The following is a 19,517-nucleotide window of genomic DNA, read 5'->3' on the forward strand; positions in this document are numbered from 1 at the left end:
ATTCTCAAGTTGATCTGCATCCACACGGCAGCCTTCGAAGACGGACAGCACGTGGCCATTAACGTACACTGGGCATGCGCGTGACGGTGTAAACAGGAAGTGGATTGCTTGCTCAGTTAAAAAAAATATGACAGAGTAATAAAGCAGTCTTTAACAATGAAAGGTTGTATTTGATACTTAAGATCTTCCTCTATAAACTCAAACAGACAAAGTTCGTGGAAAGTTTTATTTTTCAGATGTAGTTACAGCACTGCGGCTCTCTCTCTCTCTCTCTCTCTCTCGCTCACATCAACTTTACTTTAAAATCAACACTTACACGGAAACGTTTACTCGATTATGGTCCATAAATGTGGTCAACACACGTCTATCACTCGCTTCCATGTGTTGTTGCCGTGGGGCTGATGAATGTAGCGTTAGCTCCATCGGGTATTCCTTCATGAGATACGGCATCAGGGGATAAGCTGGTCACCCAGCAGAGAAACAGGGACATCATCTTCACCCTCCATCAATTCTTTAGGGCATTTGCTCCATCTTTTAGGGCACAACATCATGCAACAGGTCCGACTCGCTAGCTTCTAAGCTAATTTTAACATTACCGCCAATGGGGAAATGCTAACCGCTAATTGGCGAATATAATATATCTTCGTACATATTTTCATGCTCCATGAAGAAATACTTACAGACTAAGGTCTCTCAAGGCTACCAACCGGAAGAAGTAAAATGAATCAGCGTCTCTCACTCGTCTCTCACTCGTCTCCTCTGTGTTGTCTGTTTGTAGCTGTAGCTCTGAATAGCATTTATTGCTAACTGTAGCTTCAGACAGCCGCTCCGTGGGGGCTGATCGCCGATGGTCAAGCAGCTGGAATAACAGCTGCTTCCTCCACATAAATGCAGACTTTTTACTGCACAACAGCTGCTCGTACGCAACAGGTAATACAGCTTGCACAAAACCGGGCCTGATAGCGTCTCTGGACTCGGGAATTGTCGCTCATCATTCGAAGAACAGCTCGCCTCCTCCGCCTGTAGGCATTAGCAGCATTGTAAAATGACACATTTAACTCCTCAATAGCTGCTAGTACAGACAACACAGCAAGCAAGGCTTGCCATTCGTTATCCGTGTTGAAATGAATCGCTGCTGGTCGCCGGCTGTTTGTTTTCTTCCGGGTACGGGTCACGTGATAGCGAGTGTGACGAATCAGGGACGGAGACGTCATGGCTGGTAATAACCAATCCAGTAGCGAGCACGGCTGTGGGCTCATTTTTTTCTAACAGACATCCGTATCCGACGTCTACACTCAACCAAAACCCCGGAGTTTTCAAATACCTCCAACCTCGGCGGAGTTTTCAGGTTCCTCCGTTTAGGCTGCTCCAAAACTCCGGCGTGGTGTGGCTGCTCAGTGTGAACGTAGCAAAACTGGACTAGTGTGGATGTGGTCCTCGTCTTTCCGACCACTCAAAGCACTTTCACACTACTTGTCATCATTCACACTCTGATGACGGGCTAAGTGCTCAAGGACACATCGACATGGACGAGCGGAGCCGGGGATCGAACCGCCGATCCTCTGACTGAAGGACGACCCTGCTCTCCACTTCTTCTTCAATGATGAAGTCACAGTTATAACAACAGAGTAACTTAAACAAAACACCAACTAGATCACAGAACACAATGACCTCACTCAGCCCAGACACTAAGCTCAGCCTCTTACTGTGAGATGACTTCTTCATGGTGGACGTGGTCCTTCTGAGCTTCTTGGTTCGACTCAAGCTGATCAGCTCCAAGCTGTGTGGATGAACCTGTGTGTTGGCGGAGAGGGTTTTCTCAGAGAGGAAGCGTATTCTGCTTCCTTGTAAGCACTTGATTGGAAAGAGAATTTGTTCTTCTCTTTCTCTGAAGGATGTGTTTTCTTCTTTCTGCAGGTAAGTTGTCCACTTCTCTTCTTCAGGATCCAAGAACAGAGTCCATTGTCGTCCAGTGAATTTAAGACCGTGACCTCGGATGTTCTTTTTACAAACAGCAGCGCTATGTTTCTGTGCCTCCTCGCAAGTGAAGTGAACTGCGTGGAATGGCCGAGAGCTGAGGGTGAAGCAGAGTTTGATGGTTTCAGGGACAGAGTTGCACCACAGGAAGTCCTGGGGCCCTCGTCCAATTAGATCCCAGCGTTGAGCCTGGATGAAAAGTCACACCCAGGTGTGATTGAACGTTACCGGGGTTGGTGTCAATCTGAAACTCAAATCAGGCTTTTGACTGCTCTGCAGGCCCTGCAGGCCTGTAGGCCCAAGTCTTTGTAGCACACCATGTCAGACCCAGGGTTCGTACGGTCATGAAAAACCTGGAAAAGTCATGGAATTTTAAAATGGTTATTTCCAGGCCTGGATAAGTCATGGAAAAAAATAAAATCCCAAAAGTTTTGGAAAAGTCATGGAATTTTTTTACATTCATATGTTCATGTCGTACATTTACGCTGAGTTTGAAATAATTAATATGCTTTTAAAAGAAAGATATAACCAGGCATACGCTCTCAAACTCGCAGTGCGAATTATTCGCGCTGCCAGTGAACGCACCTTAACAGGTGACATGCCGACCGCTTCCCTGAGCTACTGCGATAGCAACATTAGCTCGGTTCGCGAACGGTCGGTATCATTGACTGTGCCGGGGAAGTGTCGATTCAAAAATGCTTGGCTACACATGGACAAATACAAGACATGGGTTACACCCGACAAAGACCCGGGACGAGCCAAATGCAGGTTGTGTGGAGGCAAAACGTCGATATTTCTAACATGGGGGGGAGCCGACATCAGAGCTCCCGCCCATGACGTTTCCGCAAACAAGCAGGCGGCGATAACGGATGGCGCTGGAACAAAAAATGACGTCCTTACTGCGGAGGTAATGTGGGCACTGAAGGTTGCCAATTCCCACTTTTCATTTAAATCATCAGAAGATGCCAGCCTGATATTTCGCCGGATGTTGCCCGATAGCCAGATCGCGGCACAATTTGATGAGCTGGATGACTTAAAAAAGAAGAGGGCAAGAATGGAGACGGATATTCGCGCACTCGAGAGATCAGCAGATGAATATGCTGAGAAAGCAGAAGCTACAAACCAACTGACCTTCATCACCAAATCTAACAGCTTCCGCCGAACTGCAAAAGAGAAGAAGGCATCTCTGCCGGAGATTGAAAAGCAGATAGATGCGGAGCTTGAAGAAATGAAACGCTAAGCTGGCACTACAGTTCACTTGAGTTCCCGTGGACAGTAAAGCACAAACTTCTTCTTTCATTACAACTTGTTCAGGTTGCCACGAGCTATTCTCTCTTGCGAGCCTCTCAAGGGACAAGTCTGTGTGAGTGTGTCAGTCCAACACACAAAAAAAGCTCTTGTTATGTGAATGTTGTTTTATAAACCTGTTTAAATGTGAAATTGTTTTTGATGATTTATGTTTGAAGAGTTAGTTGCCAACTCGTTTTGTTAAAATTTGCACTAAAAGGGAACGCAATGTGTGCACGAGCTGGATCCTACTGAATGCCTGTCAGAGGATATAAATGTTGTTATTCTAATCAAACTATTGTCTCTCATTCATTTGTGTCATTTAAGGTATGCTGTGTGCTTTAGAATTCTCATTTTTAGTTTAAATACTACATTTTCTCACTTTCATGTTGTCAAGAAAAGTTGAGCCCACAGAGCTGCCTCGAAAACATGCATACACGATCAGGGGAAGGTCAGGATATAAAAAGCATAAAGCATATACTCAGAAATCAATAGTTAGAGTGTAATCGAAAGATAAAGTATATGATCATTATATAACAAAATGTTTAATCAATATGTAACGAATGTTTAATACATAGAGTGATTTAACAAATGTAAACCTGATAATAAGTGTTTAAGTGTATCTGAGTATAGTGCAGTCTGAGTGTAGAAAGTACGGAGAAAGAGGAAGTAAGCAGGGTGTTGGCTTCAAGGGATGGGGAAATAATGATGGTTGAGAAGAAAAGACACAAAGCACAATAATGATGAAGGATGAGATCAATAATCATTTTATAAGCAAATGTGTACTAACCAAACCGATTTAACAAATGTAAAAACTGATTAACAAATGTTCTGTGTGACCGGAGCTGCGATGTAAGAAAAGTGCTTGTCAGGATGACTTGCAGAAATTAGGAGAAGACTGTTGCAAGAGATGAGTCAGAGGCAGGAAGCCTGGACTTATATGGACATGTTCGAGTCAGAGGCAGGAAGCCTGGACTTATATGGACATGTTCGAACCCAACATCCTTTCCAGAGGGTGGGGGGGATGAGAGCATGTATTGAGCAGGAGGGGGGCTAACAGCCCAAATGATGAATAAAAGAAGTGGTTTGCTTGCTGCAAGCTGGGATTTCAACACGCGTGCTGTCCAAATGCACCAGATGAGAAGATACGGACGATTGCAACTGATGTATTGAGGACTTCGTCTCTGTTCACGGAAAGAACACCGCTGTTCGTGGACAAGAAGATTTAAAGACGGAGGTTTTCCTCTCCCCACTGCTCGACTCTTAACATCTGGACAACAGAGAAGATGCAGCAGCCCGAGAAAGACTTTGTACTGAGTTTTGTGGACTGTTGGACGAACTCCGTTGCAGAGCGGGAGGATCGAGGGTCCGGCCGGCCCATCGCTCCTAACAACTCCAAAAGAACTCTTTTCATTGCACCATTGGACATCCAGCTCCAACCGAGCCGTCTCGGCGACTAAAACTAATGAGTATAATCGAAGAAGATAATTAAATTGACTAATCATGTGTAGTGACATTTTATGAGAGCTGTAGCTGTAACCCTTGCAAAACTAACTAATATAACCTGCAATAAATATCTAATCTGCATTTAAAGTGAAATCCTCAAGTGCATTAATTTGCCGAAGTAGTAATGAGTTCCTCGTGACAGTAAAAAGTTAAAGCTATTGTATGTCTAACAACTGAGTTCTGAAAGGTTATCCTAGTGACAGAATCCACTTAACAATCCCTTACGGTTTTAGCAAGAAGTAATCCTAGCCGTTAAAACCTAACCTGGCATTTACCAAGAGCACGGATCCATAAGAGGGAAGCTGCCATAACCGACGCGACTGGTAGGAGCGCCCGGGGTCAGGGTGGCCCCTCGACCGAGTGCACTCAGACCGGAGGAAGCAGGGTAGACGTCGGGAGTAAAGGCAGTTAGCGGAGCCAGGCGAGTTCCCTCGCCAGAACACCAGCTCGAGAATCTTTTAATAGAGAGCTGAGTCAGTAATTAGCCCCGTATCGGGCCAGAAGTACCCAGGATCTAACATGTGGCGCCCAACGTGGGGCTCGACGGAAAAGGAGTACGTTGAGTCCAAAAGAAGAACCCCGGCAGCCGAGAGAGGCTGTCGTTCGTGTACGAAAAGACCTGAGGTGAGGCGTTGGGTAGAAAGTAAGGCTGCCCAAGCCACGAAGAAGTCCGATGGCGAGACATCCACGCATCGAAGCTGTGTGTGGTATTTACAAGCCAGCACAGGAGAAGCCGCAGGCGACGGGGAGCATCGACCAGACTCGCCCGACCTGTAGAGGGGCCAGAGCCTGATCCCATCCCTTCCTCAACGCGCGACGAGAGGCTTTGGGAGGAAGGCGACTCGAGACAACAAAGACAAAGACAAAGTCCAAGATGCAAGTGCAGCAGAACGGACCAGATGTTCCAGGGACCGGCCGGCAGACGGAGGCGACCCAGCGGGACGAGCCAGCGGCCCAGATGAAGGAATCGCCACCGGACGGCAGAGAGGACCCGATGGCGACGAAGGCAGCCCGCAGACGACGACGACTCAGCAGGACGTGCCAGCGACATCGACCCAGGACCCGGCAGCAGACGGCAGCGCGGACCAGGAGGAGGACGGCGCTGGAGCTCGAAGTGGTGCACCAGAGGGCCCACACGCGAGAAGAAATTCACTGGCAAGGAAACGAAGAAGTGGATCGTTTCGTCCAGATGACACAAATTGTCTTTGTTGGGATCGAGAAGTGGGAAGAATTGCCCAAAGGAAGGGTAGTCCCAGAAGAGAGCGTGGAGGAGGTGGTGCAGGCAGTGCATGGCGCACTAGGATTTGCAGTCACCGTTCCAACGCAAAGGGAACTGGAAAAGCAGCGACTCTGGATTCCTGAAAAAGAAGTCCGCAGAATCCTAAAAAAACTGTGAGTTGTGTGGTCGATACAACGCAGGAAGGAGAGGACAAAGGGAGGGGAGGACTCACCATTAAGAAAAGAGGAATCCAAGGAGTGGGGCAGCTGAAGCCGGTTCCGCATTAGGAGAAAACCAGGAACTCAAGAATGGCCACCAACATACAAGATTTACCACCCTACGTCAGAGTGGCCAATGTCAAAGGGGTGGTTAACATGAGAAGGAGCACTACGGGGCTCTGGGCAGGAAGAGCCCTGAGGAAGTTGGGTTATGCAAGAAGTGATTTCTCTCCGGAGAAAAAAAGAAGTGTTGCAATGGAGAGAAATTAAGAATGACTGTGTGGTCTGCCTGCTGCCGACCACCCTAGCCGTTGCATGGCAGGGACCCGGAGACCAGAAACCACTCCGGGTCACAGGAAAAAGAAAAGAGTTTAACCGCATGCGCCATAAACCGGTGAAGGTTATGGATGCATGCATATGCGGTACATGCCGTGTGGAGAAGTTAACAAGGTTAACCTTCATCACCGAGTGGTGATCGACAGCTGGGAGCAGGCATCAGGACCGTCTTCACCAGAGGACGACGTGCTCGTCATCACTGCCCTGGCCGACGAAAACTTCCTGTGAGATTCCTACTAGCTAAGGCGAGGCAGCCTGTGACCTCAAGAAGGGGATGTCAAGAAAAGTTGAGCCCACAGAGCTGCCTCGAAAACATGCATACACGATCAGGGGAAGGTCAGGATATAAAAAGCATAAAGCATATACTCAGAAATCAATAGTTAGAGTGTAATCGAAAGATAAAGTGTATGATCATTATATAACAAAATGTTTAATCAATATGTAACGAATGTTTAATACATAGAGTGATTTAACAAATGTAAACCTGATAATAAGTGTTTAAGTGTATCTGAGTATAGTGCAGTCTGAGTGTAGAAAGTACGGAGAAAGAGGAAGTAAGCAGGGTGTTGGCTTCAAGGGATGGGGAAATAATGATGGTTGAGAAGAAAAGACACAAAGCACAATAATGATGAAGGATGAGATCAATAATCATTTTATAAGCAAATGTGTACTAACCAAACCGATTTAACAAATGTAAAAACTGATTAACAAATGTTCTGTGTGACCGGAGCTGCGATGTAAGAAAAGTGCTTGTCAGGATGACTTGCAGAAATTAGGAGAAGACTGTTGCAAGAGATGAGTCAGAGGCAGGAAGCCTGGACTTATATGGACATGTTCGAGTCAGAGGCAGGAAGCCTGGACTTATATGGACATGTTCGAACCCAACATCCTTTCCAGAGGGTGGGGGGGATGAGAGCATGTATTGAGCAGGAGGGGGGCTAACAGCCCAAATGATGAATAAAAGAAGTGGTTTGCTTGCTGCAAGCTGGGATTTCAACACGCGTGCTGTCCAAATGCACCAGATGAGAAGATACGGACGATTGCAACTGATGTATTGAGGACTTCGTCTCTGTTCACGGAAAGAACACCGCTGTTCGTGGACAAGAAGATTTAAAGACGGAGGTTTTCCTCTCCCCACTGCTCGACTCTTAACATCTGGACAACAGAGAAGATGCAGCAGCCCGAGAAAGACTTTGTACTGAGTTTTGTGGACTGTTGGACGAACTCCGTTGCAGAGCGGGAGGATCGAGGGTCCGGCCGGCCCATCGCTCCTAACAACTCCAAAAGAACTCTTTTCATTGCACCATTGGACATCCAGCTCCAACCGAGCCGTCTCGGCGACTAAAACTAATGAGTATAATCGAAGAAGATAATTAAATTGACTAATCATGTGTAGTGACATTTTATGAGAGCTGTAGCTGTAACCCTTGCAAAACTAACTAATATAACCTGCAATAAATATCTAATCTGCATTTAAAGTGAAATCCTCAAGTGCATTAATTTGCCGAAGTAGTAATGAGTTCCTCGTGACAGTAAAAAGTTAAAGCTATTGTATGTCTAACAACTGAGTTCTGAAAGGTTATCCTAGTGACAGAATCCACTTAACAATCCCTTACGGTTTTAGCAAGAAGTAATCCTAGCCGTTAAAACCTAACCTGGCATTTACCAAGAGCACGGATCCATAAGAGGGAAGCTGCCATAACCGACGCGACTGGTAGGAGCGCCCGGGGTCAGGGTGGCCCCTCGACCGAGTGCACTCAGACCGGAGGAAGCAGGGTAGACGTCGGGAGTAAAGGCAGTTAGCGGAGCCAGGCGAGTTCCCTCGCCAGAACACCAGCTCGAGAATCTTTTAATAGAGAGCTGAGTCAGTAATTAGCCCCGTATCGGGCCAGAAGTACCCAGGATCTAACATGCCCCACTCCTAGTTTAAATACTACATTTTCTCACTTTCATGTATACACCGAGATTTCACAAAATGTTTGGTCATGGAAATTTGGCTTAAAGTCATGGAAAAGTCATGGAAATCCATTGGTCCAAATGTGTATGAACCCTGCAGACCCCAACAAGAGCTTCAGACTTTTATCTTCTTGTTGATAGCTTCTAGTCTTCAGCAGCTTCTGGAGCTGAAGATTTAATAAGTGGATCTCCTTCTCTGGTGGTCTTCCTCTCTGTCTGACAGGAACCTCACGGAACTGGACTCAGATGAACCTGAACCCAGCGGTGTGTCCATGAAGAGTGACTGGTCCATGGAGCCGCCGCTGTGGTTCAGGAACAGTTCCCAAACACCCAGGTAATGAATGATCCAGGGAACCAGTGGAGCGTTCATAAACACCTCTATTCTCACTGCTTTCATTCTCTTGACCGATTGGTAACAGAAACTCCTTCCTGTTTCTAAAGCGTCTAAAACTATTTCGTGATTACGTCGTTTTCTGAGGCGCTAAACGAAGTTGTCGGCTCCTTCAAACTGGCTCGTTTGTCACCTGCTGCTCTTTAAAGTGAAGGGTGCTAGCCTCGAAGTTAGCCACAACTTTGGATCGGGCAGCCATGTAGCGTTTACCCCGGAGGAAATGTCAAGAAACACCAGGTTCACACCTGCATTCTCTCTAGTGTCCACCAGGGGGCGACTCCTCTGGTTGTATAGAAGTCTATAGAAAATGACTCTACTTCTCTCTTGATTTATTCCCTCAGTAAACATTGTAAACATGAGTTTATGTCTCAATCTCTAGTTTCAAGTCTTCTTCAATACAGCATGATGTTCATTTAGTACATTATGGTCCATTTAGAGTCACACAGACCATAAAGCAGGGGATGCTTTAGGGCGGGGCTACACGCTGATTGACAGGTCTCTACCAGAGACGTGTACGGCGTCTCTACGTCATGACGACTACGTCCAGATATGGTCACTTCCTGTTCACTGGTTGCAAAAAACAACAAGTTGGCAATGGCGAAATGGCCAAACTTGAGGCTCAAAACATCAGTCCACAAACCAATGAGAGACGTCACCATGACGACGTCCACTTCTTGCATACAGTCTGGAGTCGTTCCTCTTCTTGGGTACCGGGACCTTTATGAGTCCGAGGCTCTGGTTCCAAACCTCCCTGGTGGTGTGGAACTAAATAACAGCATGAGAACACTAGCTGGGTAGATAAAGGGACGAAGAGGCACCGCTAGAACTTTAATATCGTGACACTCGTTCTCCCAGAAAGACGAATAATAGAACAGAAATCTGACTGATGAAAGATCCGGGTATTTTCCTCTGAAATCTTGTCTCGTAAACTTGAACTTGACCTGTGCGCCGGACCTGTCTCCATCTCTAATTAGGAGGGTGGGGGAGGGAGATATCACCAGCCCGCCATGACACACTCCAGAGTGAAACTGTTCGCGACGTTTCCCTGAGTGCTGACGGTAACGTGGGATATCTGCCCTCGCCACTTGAACAGCGCGAGGGGGGTGGGCTCTCTGACAACAGAAACTTAGAGAGATGCACTTCACAGGAAGTACACTCTAATCTCGCCAGTGCCGAAACCAACCGGCAGAATGGCAGCTTACTATTGACTACTGACGTTTAACTGCATGCTCCAACTCACCCTGTAGACATGCACTAACCGCTAACACAGCCAACTTCAACCAGAACAGTTGCATGACCTGAGACGTTCATTGTGACTGTAAACTGATGCTCCACTCTCATAGAGAACCCTTTGCATGCTTTATAGACTCTACCAGAAGTAACCAAAGAGGACATAACCTCTGCCGTAGCAGTCAGATTTAACCCAGGACCTCATCCGAGAAGGCTCAGCTGTCAACAGCTGGAGCAGCGAAGGACCAGCCTAGCTAGTCACACTAGCCATGCTAACGAAATCTGTAAATCTGCTACCACTACTGTTATGCAACCCTCACAGGTACCTCTGGCCTATAGTCTTGGCAACGCAACTCCAATATCGATAGATTCTAAAACTTAGACACAGGACTCGCTCTAAATCTACCGATCAGAGAGAGATAGACGCACATATCATGTACTAATAGATCCAGAAGCGACAGACTAACTGGATTCCCTCCTATTCATAACACCACGTAGCCAACCTACGACTGCTCCGCCGACGGACTCCAGTCCTGTCTAGGAGTTGTAACCACTGTTTGCCCCTCACCTGCTTCTTGTCTTTCTATTCTTTCCATCTCTCTCTTTTGTGTTTTGTGTTTTGTTTTATTTGGGTTGTTACTTTCTTTGACACTATGCCGCAATGCTAGATTATCACAACATCATAATAGCGATTGAATTATTTGGGAATAATGTTTTGCTCACCTATGATTTGAATTGTGTATGATAGTAGATGTAGGTAGAAGTAGTTAAAGTCATCTGCCCATATGCCACCTTAGTCATCTGCCCAGATGCCAATGAACTCTGAACTTGAACACCATGAACTTGACCACTATGAACCTTGAACTCTATGAACAATGAACACTGCCTGTTTTAACCACTGCTTTTGGTCTCAGGAACACTTGGACTGTCTCACCTCTTCAGGTTTCCCCACCACATGGATGCACATGCCAGCCCTTGGTTTGCTCTAAAGACCGAAGCCAACACCTCGCTCTTCAGAACAAAGGGGGGATGTTGGGGTCTGACCATATGGCTTCAATATGTGCTGTGGACAAAGAGAAATCAGGCCTTAACCTTTTCAAGCAAGGGTCTCATCCTGATTTTTAGTTTGAGGAGAGCAAAGGAATGTCACACTAGGGTGTGAATTCCCCCCCCCCCCAAAAAAACCTATGGTTCCTGAAGTCACCTGACTACACCGCTGCAATCTCATTGGCCGAGAGCCAAAGGCCTCCGGGACCCCCTGTGGTTCAGACACTGTTCTATAAAACTGTCTCCTTCCCCCATTTCAAGGCTTTTTTCCAATCGACCTCGGTTGAGTTAGGGAGCACGCAACCGCTCTTCACCCGGACCTTCGTCCTGGACGCATGAAGATACATCGGCCTCTCCTCCCCCCTCCAGCACGACGGAGGCCACGAGGACGCAACGGCCCTTCTCCCCTACTCAAACCCTGACAGGTCACGAGCCATTTCGCTGGACGAAACGACAGTGTTCCACGTTGAGTACGGCTCCACTCAGCCCGCGAGACGAACCCGCATCAGCGATCCGTTCTCCACTTTTCTTTTTATTTTGTGCACAAACCGGCACAGAGGAGCCCGACGAAGCCTCGCTCCTCTCGTGACCGAGGATTCCCGGCAAGACCTACGGACCACGTCGTCTCAGCCGAAGTTAGGTGTTAGATCCTGGGTACTTCTGGCCCGATACGGGGCTAATTACTGACTCAGCTCTCTATTAAAAGATTCTCGAGCTGGTGTTCTGGCGAGGGAACTCGCCTGGCTCTTCTAACTGCCGTTACTCCCGACGTCTACCCTGCTTCCTCCGGTCTGAGTGCACTCGGTCGAGGGGCCACCCTGACCCCGGGCGCTCCTACCAGTCGCGTCGGTTATGGCAGCTTCCCTCTTATGGATCCGTGCTCTTGGTAAATGCCAGGTTAGGTTTTAACGGCTAGGATTAATTCTTGCTAAAACCGTAAGGGATTGTTAAGTGGATTCGGTCTCTAGGATAACCTTTCAGAACTCAGTTGTTAGACATACAATGGCTTTAACTTTTTACTGCCACGAGGAACTTTTTACTACTTGAGCAAATGAATGCACTTGAGAAATTTACTTTAAATGCAGATTAGATATTTATTGCAGGTTATATTTGGTTAGTTTGCAAGGGTTAAAGCTACAGCTCACATAAAATGTCACTACACTTGATTCGTTAATTTAATTTTCTTCTCTGATTATACTCATTAGTTTTCGTTGCCGAGACGGCTCGGTTGGAGCTGGATGTTCAATGGTGCGATGAAAAAGGTTCTTTTGGAGTTGTTAGGAGCGAAGGTCTGGCCAGACCCTCGGTCCTCCTGCTCTGCAACGGAGTTCGGCCAACAGTCCACAAAACTCAGTACAAAGTCTTTCTCGGGCTGCTGCATCTTCTCTGTTGTCCAGATGTTTAAGAGTCGAGCAGTGGGGAGAGGAAAACCTCCGTCTTTAAATCTTCTTGTCCACGAACAGAGGTCTCTTTTCCATGAACAGAGACGAAGCCCTCAATACATCAGCTGCAGTCGTCCGTATCTTCTCATCTGGTGCATTTGGACAGCACGCGTGTTGAAATCCCAGCTTGCAGCAAGCAAACCACTTCTTTTATTCATCATTTGGGCTGTTAGCCCCCTCCTGTTCAATACATGATCTCATCCCCCCCACCCTCTGGAAAGGGCGTTGGGTTCGAACATGTCCGGACATGTCCAGGCTTCATCCTGTATCATGCCTCTATGACTCATCTCTTGCGACAGTCTGTCCCTATTTTCTGCAAGTCATCCTGACTAGCACTTTTATCGCAGCTCCGTTTACACAAGACATTTGTTAATCAGTTTTTACATTTGTTAAATCGGTTTGGTTAGTACACATGTGCTTATAAAATGATTATTGATCTCATCCTTCATCATTATTGTGCTTTGTGTCTTCTCTTCTCAACCATCATTATTTCCCCATCCCTTGAAGCCAACACCCTGCTTACTTCCTCTTTCTCCGTACTTTCTACACTCAGACTGCACTATACTCAGATACACATATTATTATTATCAGGTTTACATTTGTTAAATCACTCTATGTATTAAACATTTGTTATGTAACGATCATACACTTTATCTTTAGATTACACTTTAACTATTGATTTCTGATTATATGCTTTTTATATCCTGACCTTCCCCTGATCGTGTATGCATGTTTTCGAGGCAGCTCTGTGGGCTCAACTCTTCTTGACATCCCCTTCTTGAGGTCACAGGCTGCCTCGCCTTAGCTAGTAGGAATCTCACAGGAAGTTTTCGTCGGCCAGGGCAGTGATGACGAGCACGTCGTCCTCTGGTGAAGACGGTCCTGATGCCTGCTCCCAGCTGTCGATCACCACTCGGTGATGAAGGTTAACCTTGTTAACTTCTCCACACGGCATGTACCGCATATGCATGCATCCATAACCTTCACCGGTTTATGGCGCATGCGGTTAAACTCTTTTCTTTTTCCTGTGACCCGGAGTGGTTTCTGGTCTCCGGGTCCCTGCCATGCAACGGCTAGGGTGGTCGGCAGCAGGCAGACCACACAGTCATTCTTAATTTCTCTCCATGTTAAGACTTCATTCTCTTCGGAGAGAAATCACTTCTTGCATAACCCAACTTCCTCAGGGCTCTTCCTGCCCAGAGCCCCGTAGTACTCCTTCTCATGTTAACCACCCCTTTGACATTGGCCACTCTGACGTAGGGTGGTAAATCTTGTATGTTGGTGGCCATTCTTGAGTTCCTGGTTTTCTCCTAATGCGGAACCGGCTTCAGCTGCCCTACTCCTTGGATTCCTCTTTTCTTAATGGTGAGTCCTCCCCTCCCTTTGTCCTCTCCTTCCTGCGTTGTATCGACCACACAACTCACAGTTTTTTTTTTAGGATTCTGCGGACTTCTTTTTCCGGAATCCAGAGTCGCTGCTTTTCCAGTTCCCTTTGCGTTGGAACGGTGCCTGCATATCCTAGTGCGCCATGCACTGCCTGCACCACCTCCTCCACGCTCTCTTCTGGGACTACCCTTCCTTTGGGCAATTCTTCCCACTTCTCGATCCCAACAAAGACAATTTGTGTCATCTGGACGAAACGATCCACTTCTTCGTTTCCTTGCCAGTGAATTTCTTCTCGCGTGTGGGCCCTCTGGTGCACCACTTCGAGCTCCAGCGCCGTCCTCCTCCTGGTCCGCGCTGCCGTCTGCTGCCGGGTCCTGGGTCGATGTCGCTGGCACGTCCTGCTGAGTCGTCGTCGTCTGCGGGCTGCCTTCGTCGCCATCGGGTCCTCTCTGCCGTCCGGTGGCGATTCCTTCATCTGGGCCGCTGGCTCGTCCCGCTGGGTCGCCTCCGTCTGCCGGCCGGTCCCTGGAACATCTGGTCCGTTCTGCTGCACTTGCATCTTGGACTTTGTCTTTGTCTTTGTTGTCTCGAGTCGCCTTCCTCCCAAAGCCTCTCGTCGCGCGTTGAGGAAGGGATGGGATCAGGCTCTGGCCCCTCTACAGGTCGGGCGAGTCTGGTCGATGCTCCCCGTCGCCTGCGGCTTCTCCTGTGCTGGCTTGTAAATACCACACACAGCTTCGATGCGTGGATGTCTCGCCATCGGACTTCTTCGAGGCTTGGGCAGCTTTACTTTCTACCACAACGCCTCACCTCAGGTCTTTTCGTACACGAACGACAGCCTCTCTTGGCTGCCGGGGTTCTTCTTTTGGACTCAACGTACTCCTTTTCCGTCGAGCCCCACGTTATGGGCGCCACATGTTAGATCCTGGGTACTTCTGGCCCGATACGGGGCTAATTACTGACTCAGCTCTCTATTAAAAGATTCTCGAGCTGGTGTTCTGGCGAGGGAACTCGCCTGGCTCTTCTAACTGCCGTTACTCCCGACGTCTACCCTGCTTCCTCCGGTCTGAGTGCACTCGGTCGAGGGGCCACCCTGACCCCGGGCGCTCCTACCAGTCGCGTCGGTTATGGCAGCTTCCCTCTTATGGATCCGTGCTCTTGGTAAATGCCAGGTTAGGTTTTAACGGCTAGGATTAATTCTTGCTAAAACCGTAAGGGATTGTTAAGTGGATTCGGTCTCTAGGATAACCTTTCAGAACTCAGTTGTTAGACATACAATGGCTTTAACTTTTTACTGCCACGAGGAACTTTTTACTACTTGAGCAAATGAATGCACTTGAGAAATTTACTTTAAATGCAGATTAGATATTTATTGCAGGTTATATTTGGTTAGTTTGCAAGGGTTAAAGCTACAGCTCACATAAAATGTCACTACACTTGATTCGTTAATTTAATTTTCTTCTCTGATTATACTCATTAGTTTTCGTTGCCGAGACGGCTCGGTTGGAGCTGGATGTTCAATGGTGCGATGAAAAAGGTTCTTTTGGAGTTGTTAGGAGCGAAGGTCTGGCCAGACCCTCGGTCCTCCTGCTCTGCAACGGAGTTCGGCCAACAGTCCACAAAACTCAGTACAAAGTCTTTCTCGGGCTGCTGCATCTTCTCTGTTGTCCAGATGTTTAAGAGTCGAGCAGTGGGGAGAGGAAAACCTCCGTCTTTAAATCTTCTTGTCCACGAACAGAGGTCTCTTTTCCATGAACAGAGACGAAGCCCTCAATACATCAGCTGCAGTCGTCCGTATCTTCTCATCTGGTGCATTTGGACAGCACGCGTGTTGAAATCCCAGCTTGCAGCAAGCAAACCACTTCTTTTATTCATCATTTGGGCTGTTAGCCCCCTCCTGTTCAATACATGATCTCATCCCCCCCACCCTCTGGAAAGGGCGTTGGGTTCGAACATGTCCGGACATGTCCAGGCTTCATCCTGTATCATGCCTCTATGACTCATCTCTTGCGACAGTCTGTCCCTATTTTCTGCAAGTCATCCTGACTAGCACTTTTATCGCAGCTCCGTTTACACAAGACATTTGTTAATCAGTTTTTACATTTGTTAAATCGGTTTGGTTAGTACACATGTGCTTATAAAATGATTATTGATCTCATCCTTCATCATTATTGTGCTTTGTGTCTTCTCTTCTCAACCATCATTATTTCCCCATCCCTTGAAGCCAACACCCTGCTTACTTCCTCTTTCTCCGTACTTTCTACACTCAGACTGCACTATACTCAGATACACATATTATTATTATCAGGTTTACATTTGTTAAATCACTCTATGTATTAAACATTTGTTATGTAACGATCATACACTTTATCTTTAGATTACACTTTAACTATTGATTTCTGATTATATGCTTTTTATATCCTGACCTTCCCCTGATCGTGTATGCATGTTTTCGAGGCAGCTCTGTGGGCTCAACTCTTCTTGACATAGGTCATCCTCCCTGCAGCGAGGATAGACCACGTCTGCGTTTGCTCCAGAGCCACGCCAACGGACCGAAGCCGCACCAGCAAAAGCCGTGCGACACACAGCGCCCGCTACCAGCCGCGCTGCAAGCAAGCTCCCCCCCCTGTCCCCCTTCCCGATGAGGAAAACGGACCGCTTTGCTCACGAACACTTCAACGTTGCAATGAAGCATCGACAAGTAAGATTCTTGGCATTTGGGCATAGCTTAGCTTAAATTAACGTAAATTTAATTCAGGTCATTCATTTATATGTTGATATTCCCGTGTTTTTGTGTGTTTAAGTTACTGTCGCGTGATATTGAGGTATTACGCAATCATTACGGCGCAGAGAAGCGCCGCTGTATTCGTGTATTAACTGCTATGACTGTTTCTTTGGGATTATTTTCATTCATTGTCTTCCACTCCGTGTGGAAGTTCTCTTTTCATTAACTCGACTCTGTGAGTGAGCTGAGGGCCGTGGCTTATCACGGCATATGTTACCGGCAGTTCAAAGACGACAGCGGTATACTTATGCGTGATAGAACCAGCAAACTCAGGCTCACTACAATGCGGACCGCGCGCAGAAGTTTGATTCATGAGCCCCCACCTTTTTCTCTTTCCTCCTCTCACGTAACACACACAGCTCCTAGCTCTACACCTGGGGAACCCCGTTGAAACGATCGCCTCACAACACACGTGCTGCCCAGGCACACGTGATTACATACAGCAGCCTAACTGCCATTTTGTCCGAGTCACTCGACTCCGCCATCTTTGTAGTTTTTAGCTGTAGTTCTTAAGGCCCCTCCCCTTTTGGCCAGCGTCACTCGACGCCGCCATCTTTGTAGTCTCTAGCTGTAGTTCTTAAGACTCCCCCTCCTTTTCACCCACAGACCCACACACACACACACACACAGACATACACTCTCATCCATTTTATTCATTCTTTAGTTTAGGCATATAAAATTGTATGATAACGTTTGTTGGTTGCAATAGTAATTGATTTGATCATTTATTATTTTGATTTAATAAAGTCTGTTATACTTTAAGGAGCAGTCGTCTGTGATTACTTGTGCATATGTATTTGATAAGACTGTATGTAGTAGCCTGTGCTCGAACTTAAAACCTTCACTGTCACTGAATGTATAGTCATACGCAGACTATTGACATTATGAGTGACTACTAATTATGAGACTTAGTTTATCGTTTGGTTATTGGTCCCTGTTCGCAGGGTGGTGCCCCGTTTATATTAATAATCATTAATAATTGTTACTTACATCAATAATTCTATTGATGTCAAGAATTCAGTTTCTTAAATGCTGATAACCCAAACACGCTCCTTTAGATCCCAACAAGAGCTTCAGACTTTTATCTTCTTGTTGATAGCTTCTAGTCTTCAGCAGCTTCTGGAGCTGAAGATTTAATAAGTGGATCTCCTTCTCTGGTGGTCTTCCTCTCTGTCTGACAGGAACCTCACGGAACTGGACTCAGATGAACCTGAACCCAGCTGTGTGTCCATGAAGAGTGACTGGTCCAAGGATCTGCCGCTGTATTTCAGAAAGAGTGGCCAAACGTCCAGGTAATGAATGATCCAGGGAACCAGTGGAGCGTTCATGAACGCCTCTATTCTCACCTGATTTAATATAATGTGTGAGTGTGTGTGTGTGTGTGTGTAAATGGTAAATGGTCTGTACTTGTATAGCTCTTTTCTAGGCCATATCCACACTAGTCCGTGTCTCGTTGGATGCAGAGTTGTCAAATAGAAACGATCTCCGTCCACACGGGAATTTTCAGCATTATTCTCAAGTTGATCTGCATCCACACGGCAGCCTTCGAAGGCGGACAACACGTGGCCATTAACGTACACTGGGCATGCGCGTGACGGTGTAAACAGGAAGTGGATTGCTTGCTCAGTTAAAAAAAATATGACAGAGTAATTAAGCAGTCTTTAACAATGAAAGGTTGTATTTGATACTTAAGATCTTCCTCTATAAACTCAAACAGACAAAGTTCGTGGAAAGTTTTATTTTTCAGATGTAGTTACAGCACTGCAGCTCTCTCTCTCTCTCTCTCTCGCTCACATCAACTTTACTTTAAAATCAACACTTACACGGAAACGTTTACTCGATTATGGTCCATAAATGTGGTCAACACACGTCTATCACTCGCTTCCATGTGTTGTTGCCGTGGGGCTGATGAATGTAGCGTTAGCTCCATCGGGGTATTCCTTCATGAGATACGGCATCAGGGGATAAGCTGGTCACCCAGCAGAGAAACAGGGACATCATCTTCACCCTCCATCAATTCTTTAGGGCATTTGCTCCATCTTTTAGGGCACAACATCATGCAACAGGTCCGACTCGCTAGCTTCTAAGCTAATTTTAACATTACCGCCAATGGGGAAATGCTAACCGCTAATTGGCGAATATAATATATCTTCGTACATATTTTCATGCTCCATGAAGAAATACTTACAGACTAAGGTCTCTCAAGGCTACCAACCGGAAGAAGTAAAATGAATCAGCGTCTCTCACTCGTCTCTCACTCGTCTCCTCTGTGTTGTCTGTTTGTAGCTGTAGCTCTGAATAGCATTTATTGCTAACTGTAGCTTCAGACAGCCGCTCCGTGGGGGCTGATCGCCGATGGTCAAGCAGCTGGAATAACAGCTGCTTCCTCCACATAAATGCAGACTTTTTACTGCACAACAGCTGCTCGTACGCAACAGGTAATACAGCGTGCACAAAACCGGGGCTGATACGTCTCTGGACTCGGGAATTGTCGCTCATCGTTCGAAGAACAGCTCGCCTCCTCCGCCTGTAGGCATTAGCAGCATTGTAAAATGACACATTTAACTCCTCAATAGCTGCTAGTACAGACAACACAGCAAGCAAGGCTTGCCATTCGTTATCCGTGTTGAAATGAATCGCTGCTGGTCGCCGGCTGTTTGTTTTCTTCCGGGTACGGGTCACGTGATAGCGAGTGTGACGAATCAGGGACGGAGACGTCATGGCTGGTAATAACCAA

The 19,517-nt window shown here is 46.9% G+C and overlaps 3 protein-coding genes across 5 annotated transcripts in view; all 3 read left to right on the plus strand.

Annotated features, from left to right (window-relative positions):
* Window positions 1-16,661, plus strand: part of LOC306797401 (uncharacterized protein) — a 31,680-nt gene extending 15,019 nt beyond the window's left edge. The window contains exon 6 of the mRNA XM_079296749.1: window positions 16,502-16,661. Within this exon, the coding sequence (XP_079152875.1) occupies window positions 16,502-16,640 (139 nt within the window). The 3' untranslated portion in view covers window positions 16,641-16,661. The remainder of the gene's footprint in view (window positions 1-16,501) is intronic.
* The window catches only part of LOC306797396 (uncharacterized protein), a 252,933-nt gene that overhangs the window by 60,342 nt on the left and 173,074 nt on the right, over window positions 1-19,517 (plus strand). The window lies entirely within an intron of this gene.
* Window positions 17,974-19,517, plus strand: part of LOC306797397 (protein NLRC3-like) — a 40,186-nt gene continuing 38,642 nt past the window's right edge. Inside the window, exon 1 of the mRNA XM_079296745.1 lies at window positions 17,974-18,072. Within this exon, the coding sequence (XP_079152871.1) occupies window positions 18,011-18,072 (62 nt within the window). The 5' untranslated portion in view covers window positions 17,974-18,010. The remainder of the gene's footprint in view (window positions 18,073-19,517) is intronic.

The sequence above is a fragment of the Melanostigma gelatinosum genome, assembly GCF_949748355.1.
Source record: "Melanostigma gelatinosum genome assembly, chromosome: 24".
Classification (NCBI taxonomy): domain Eukaryota; kingdom Metazoa; phylum Chordata; class Actinopteri; order Perciformes; family Zoarcidae; genus Melanostigma; species Melanostigma gelatinosum.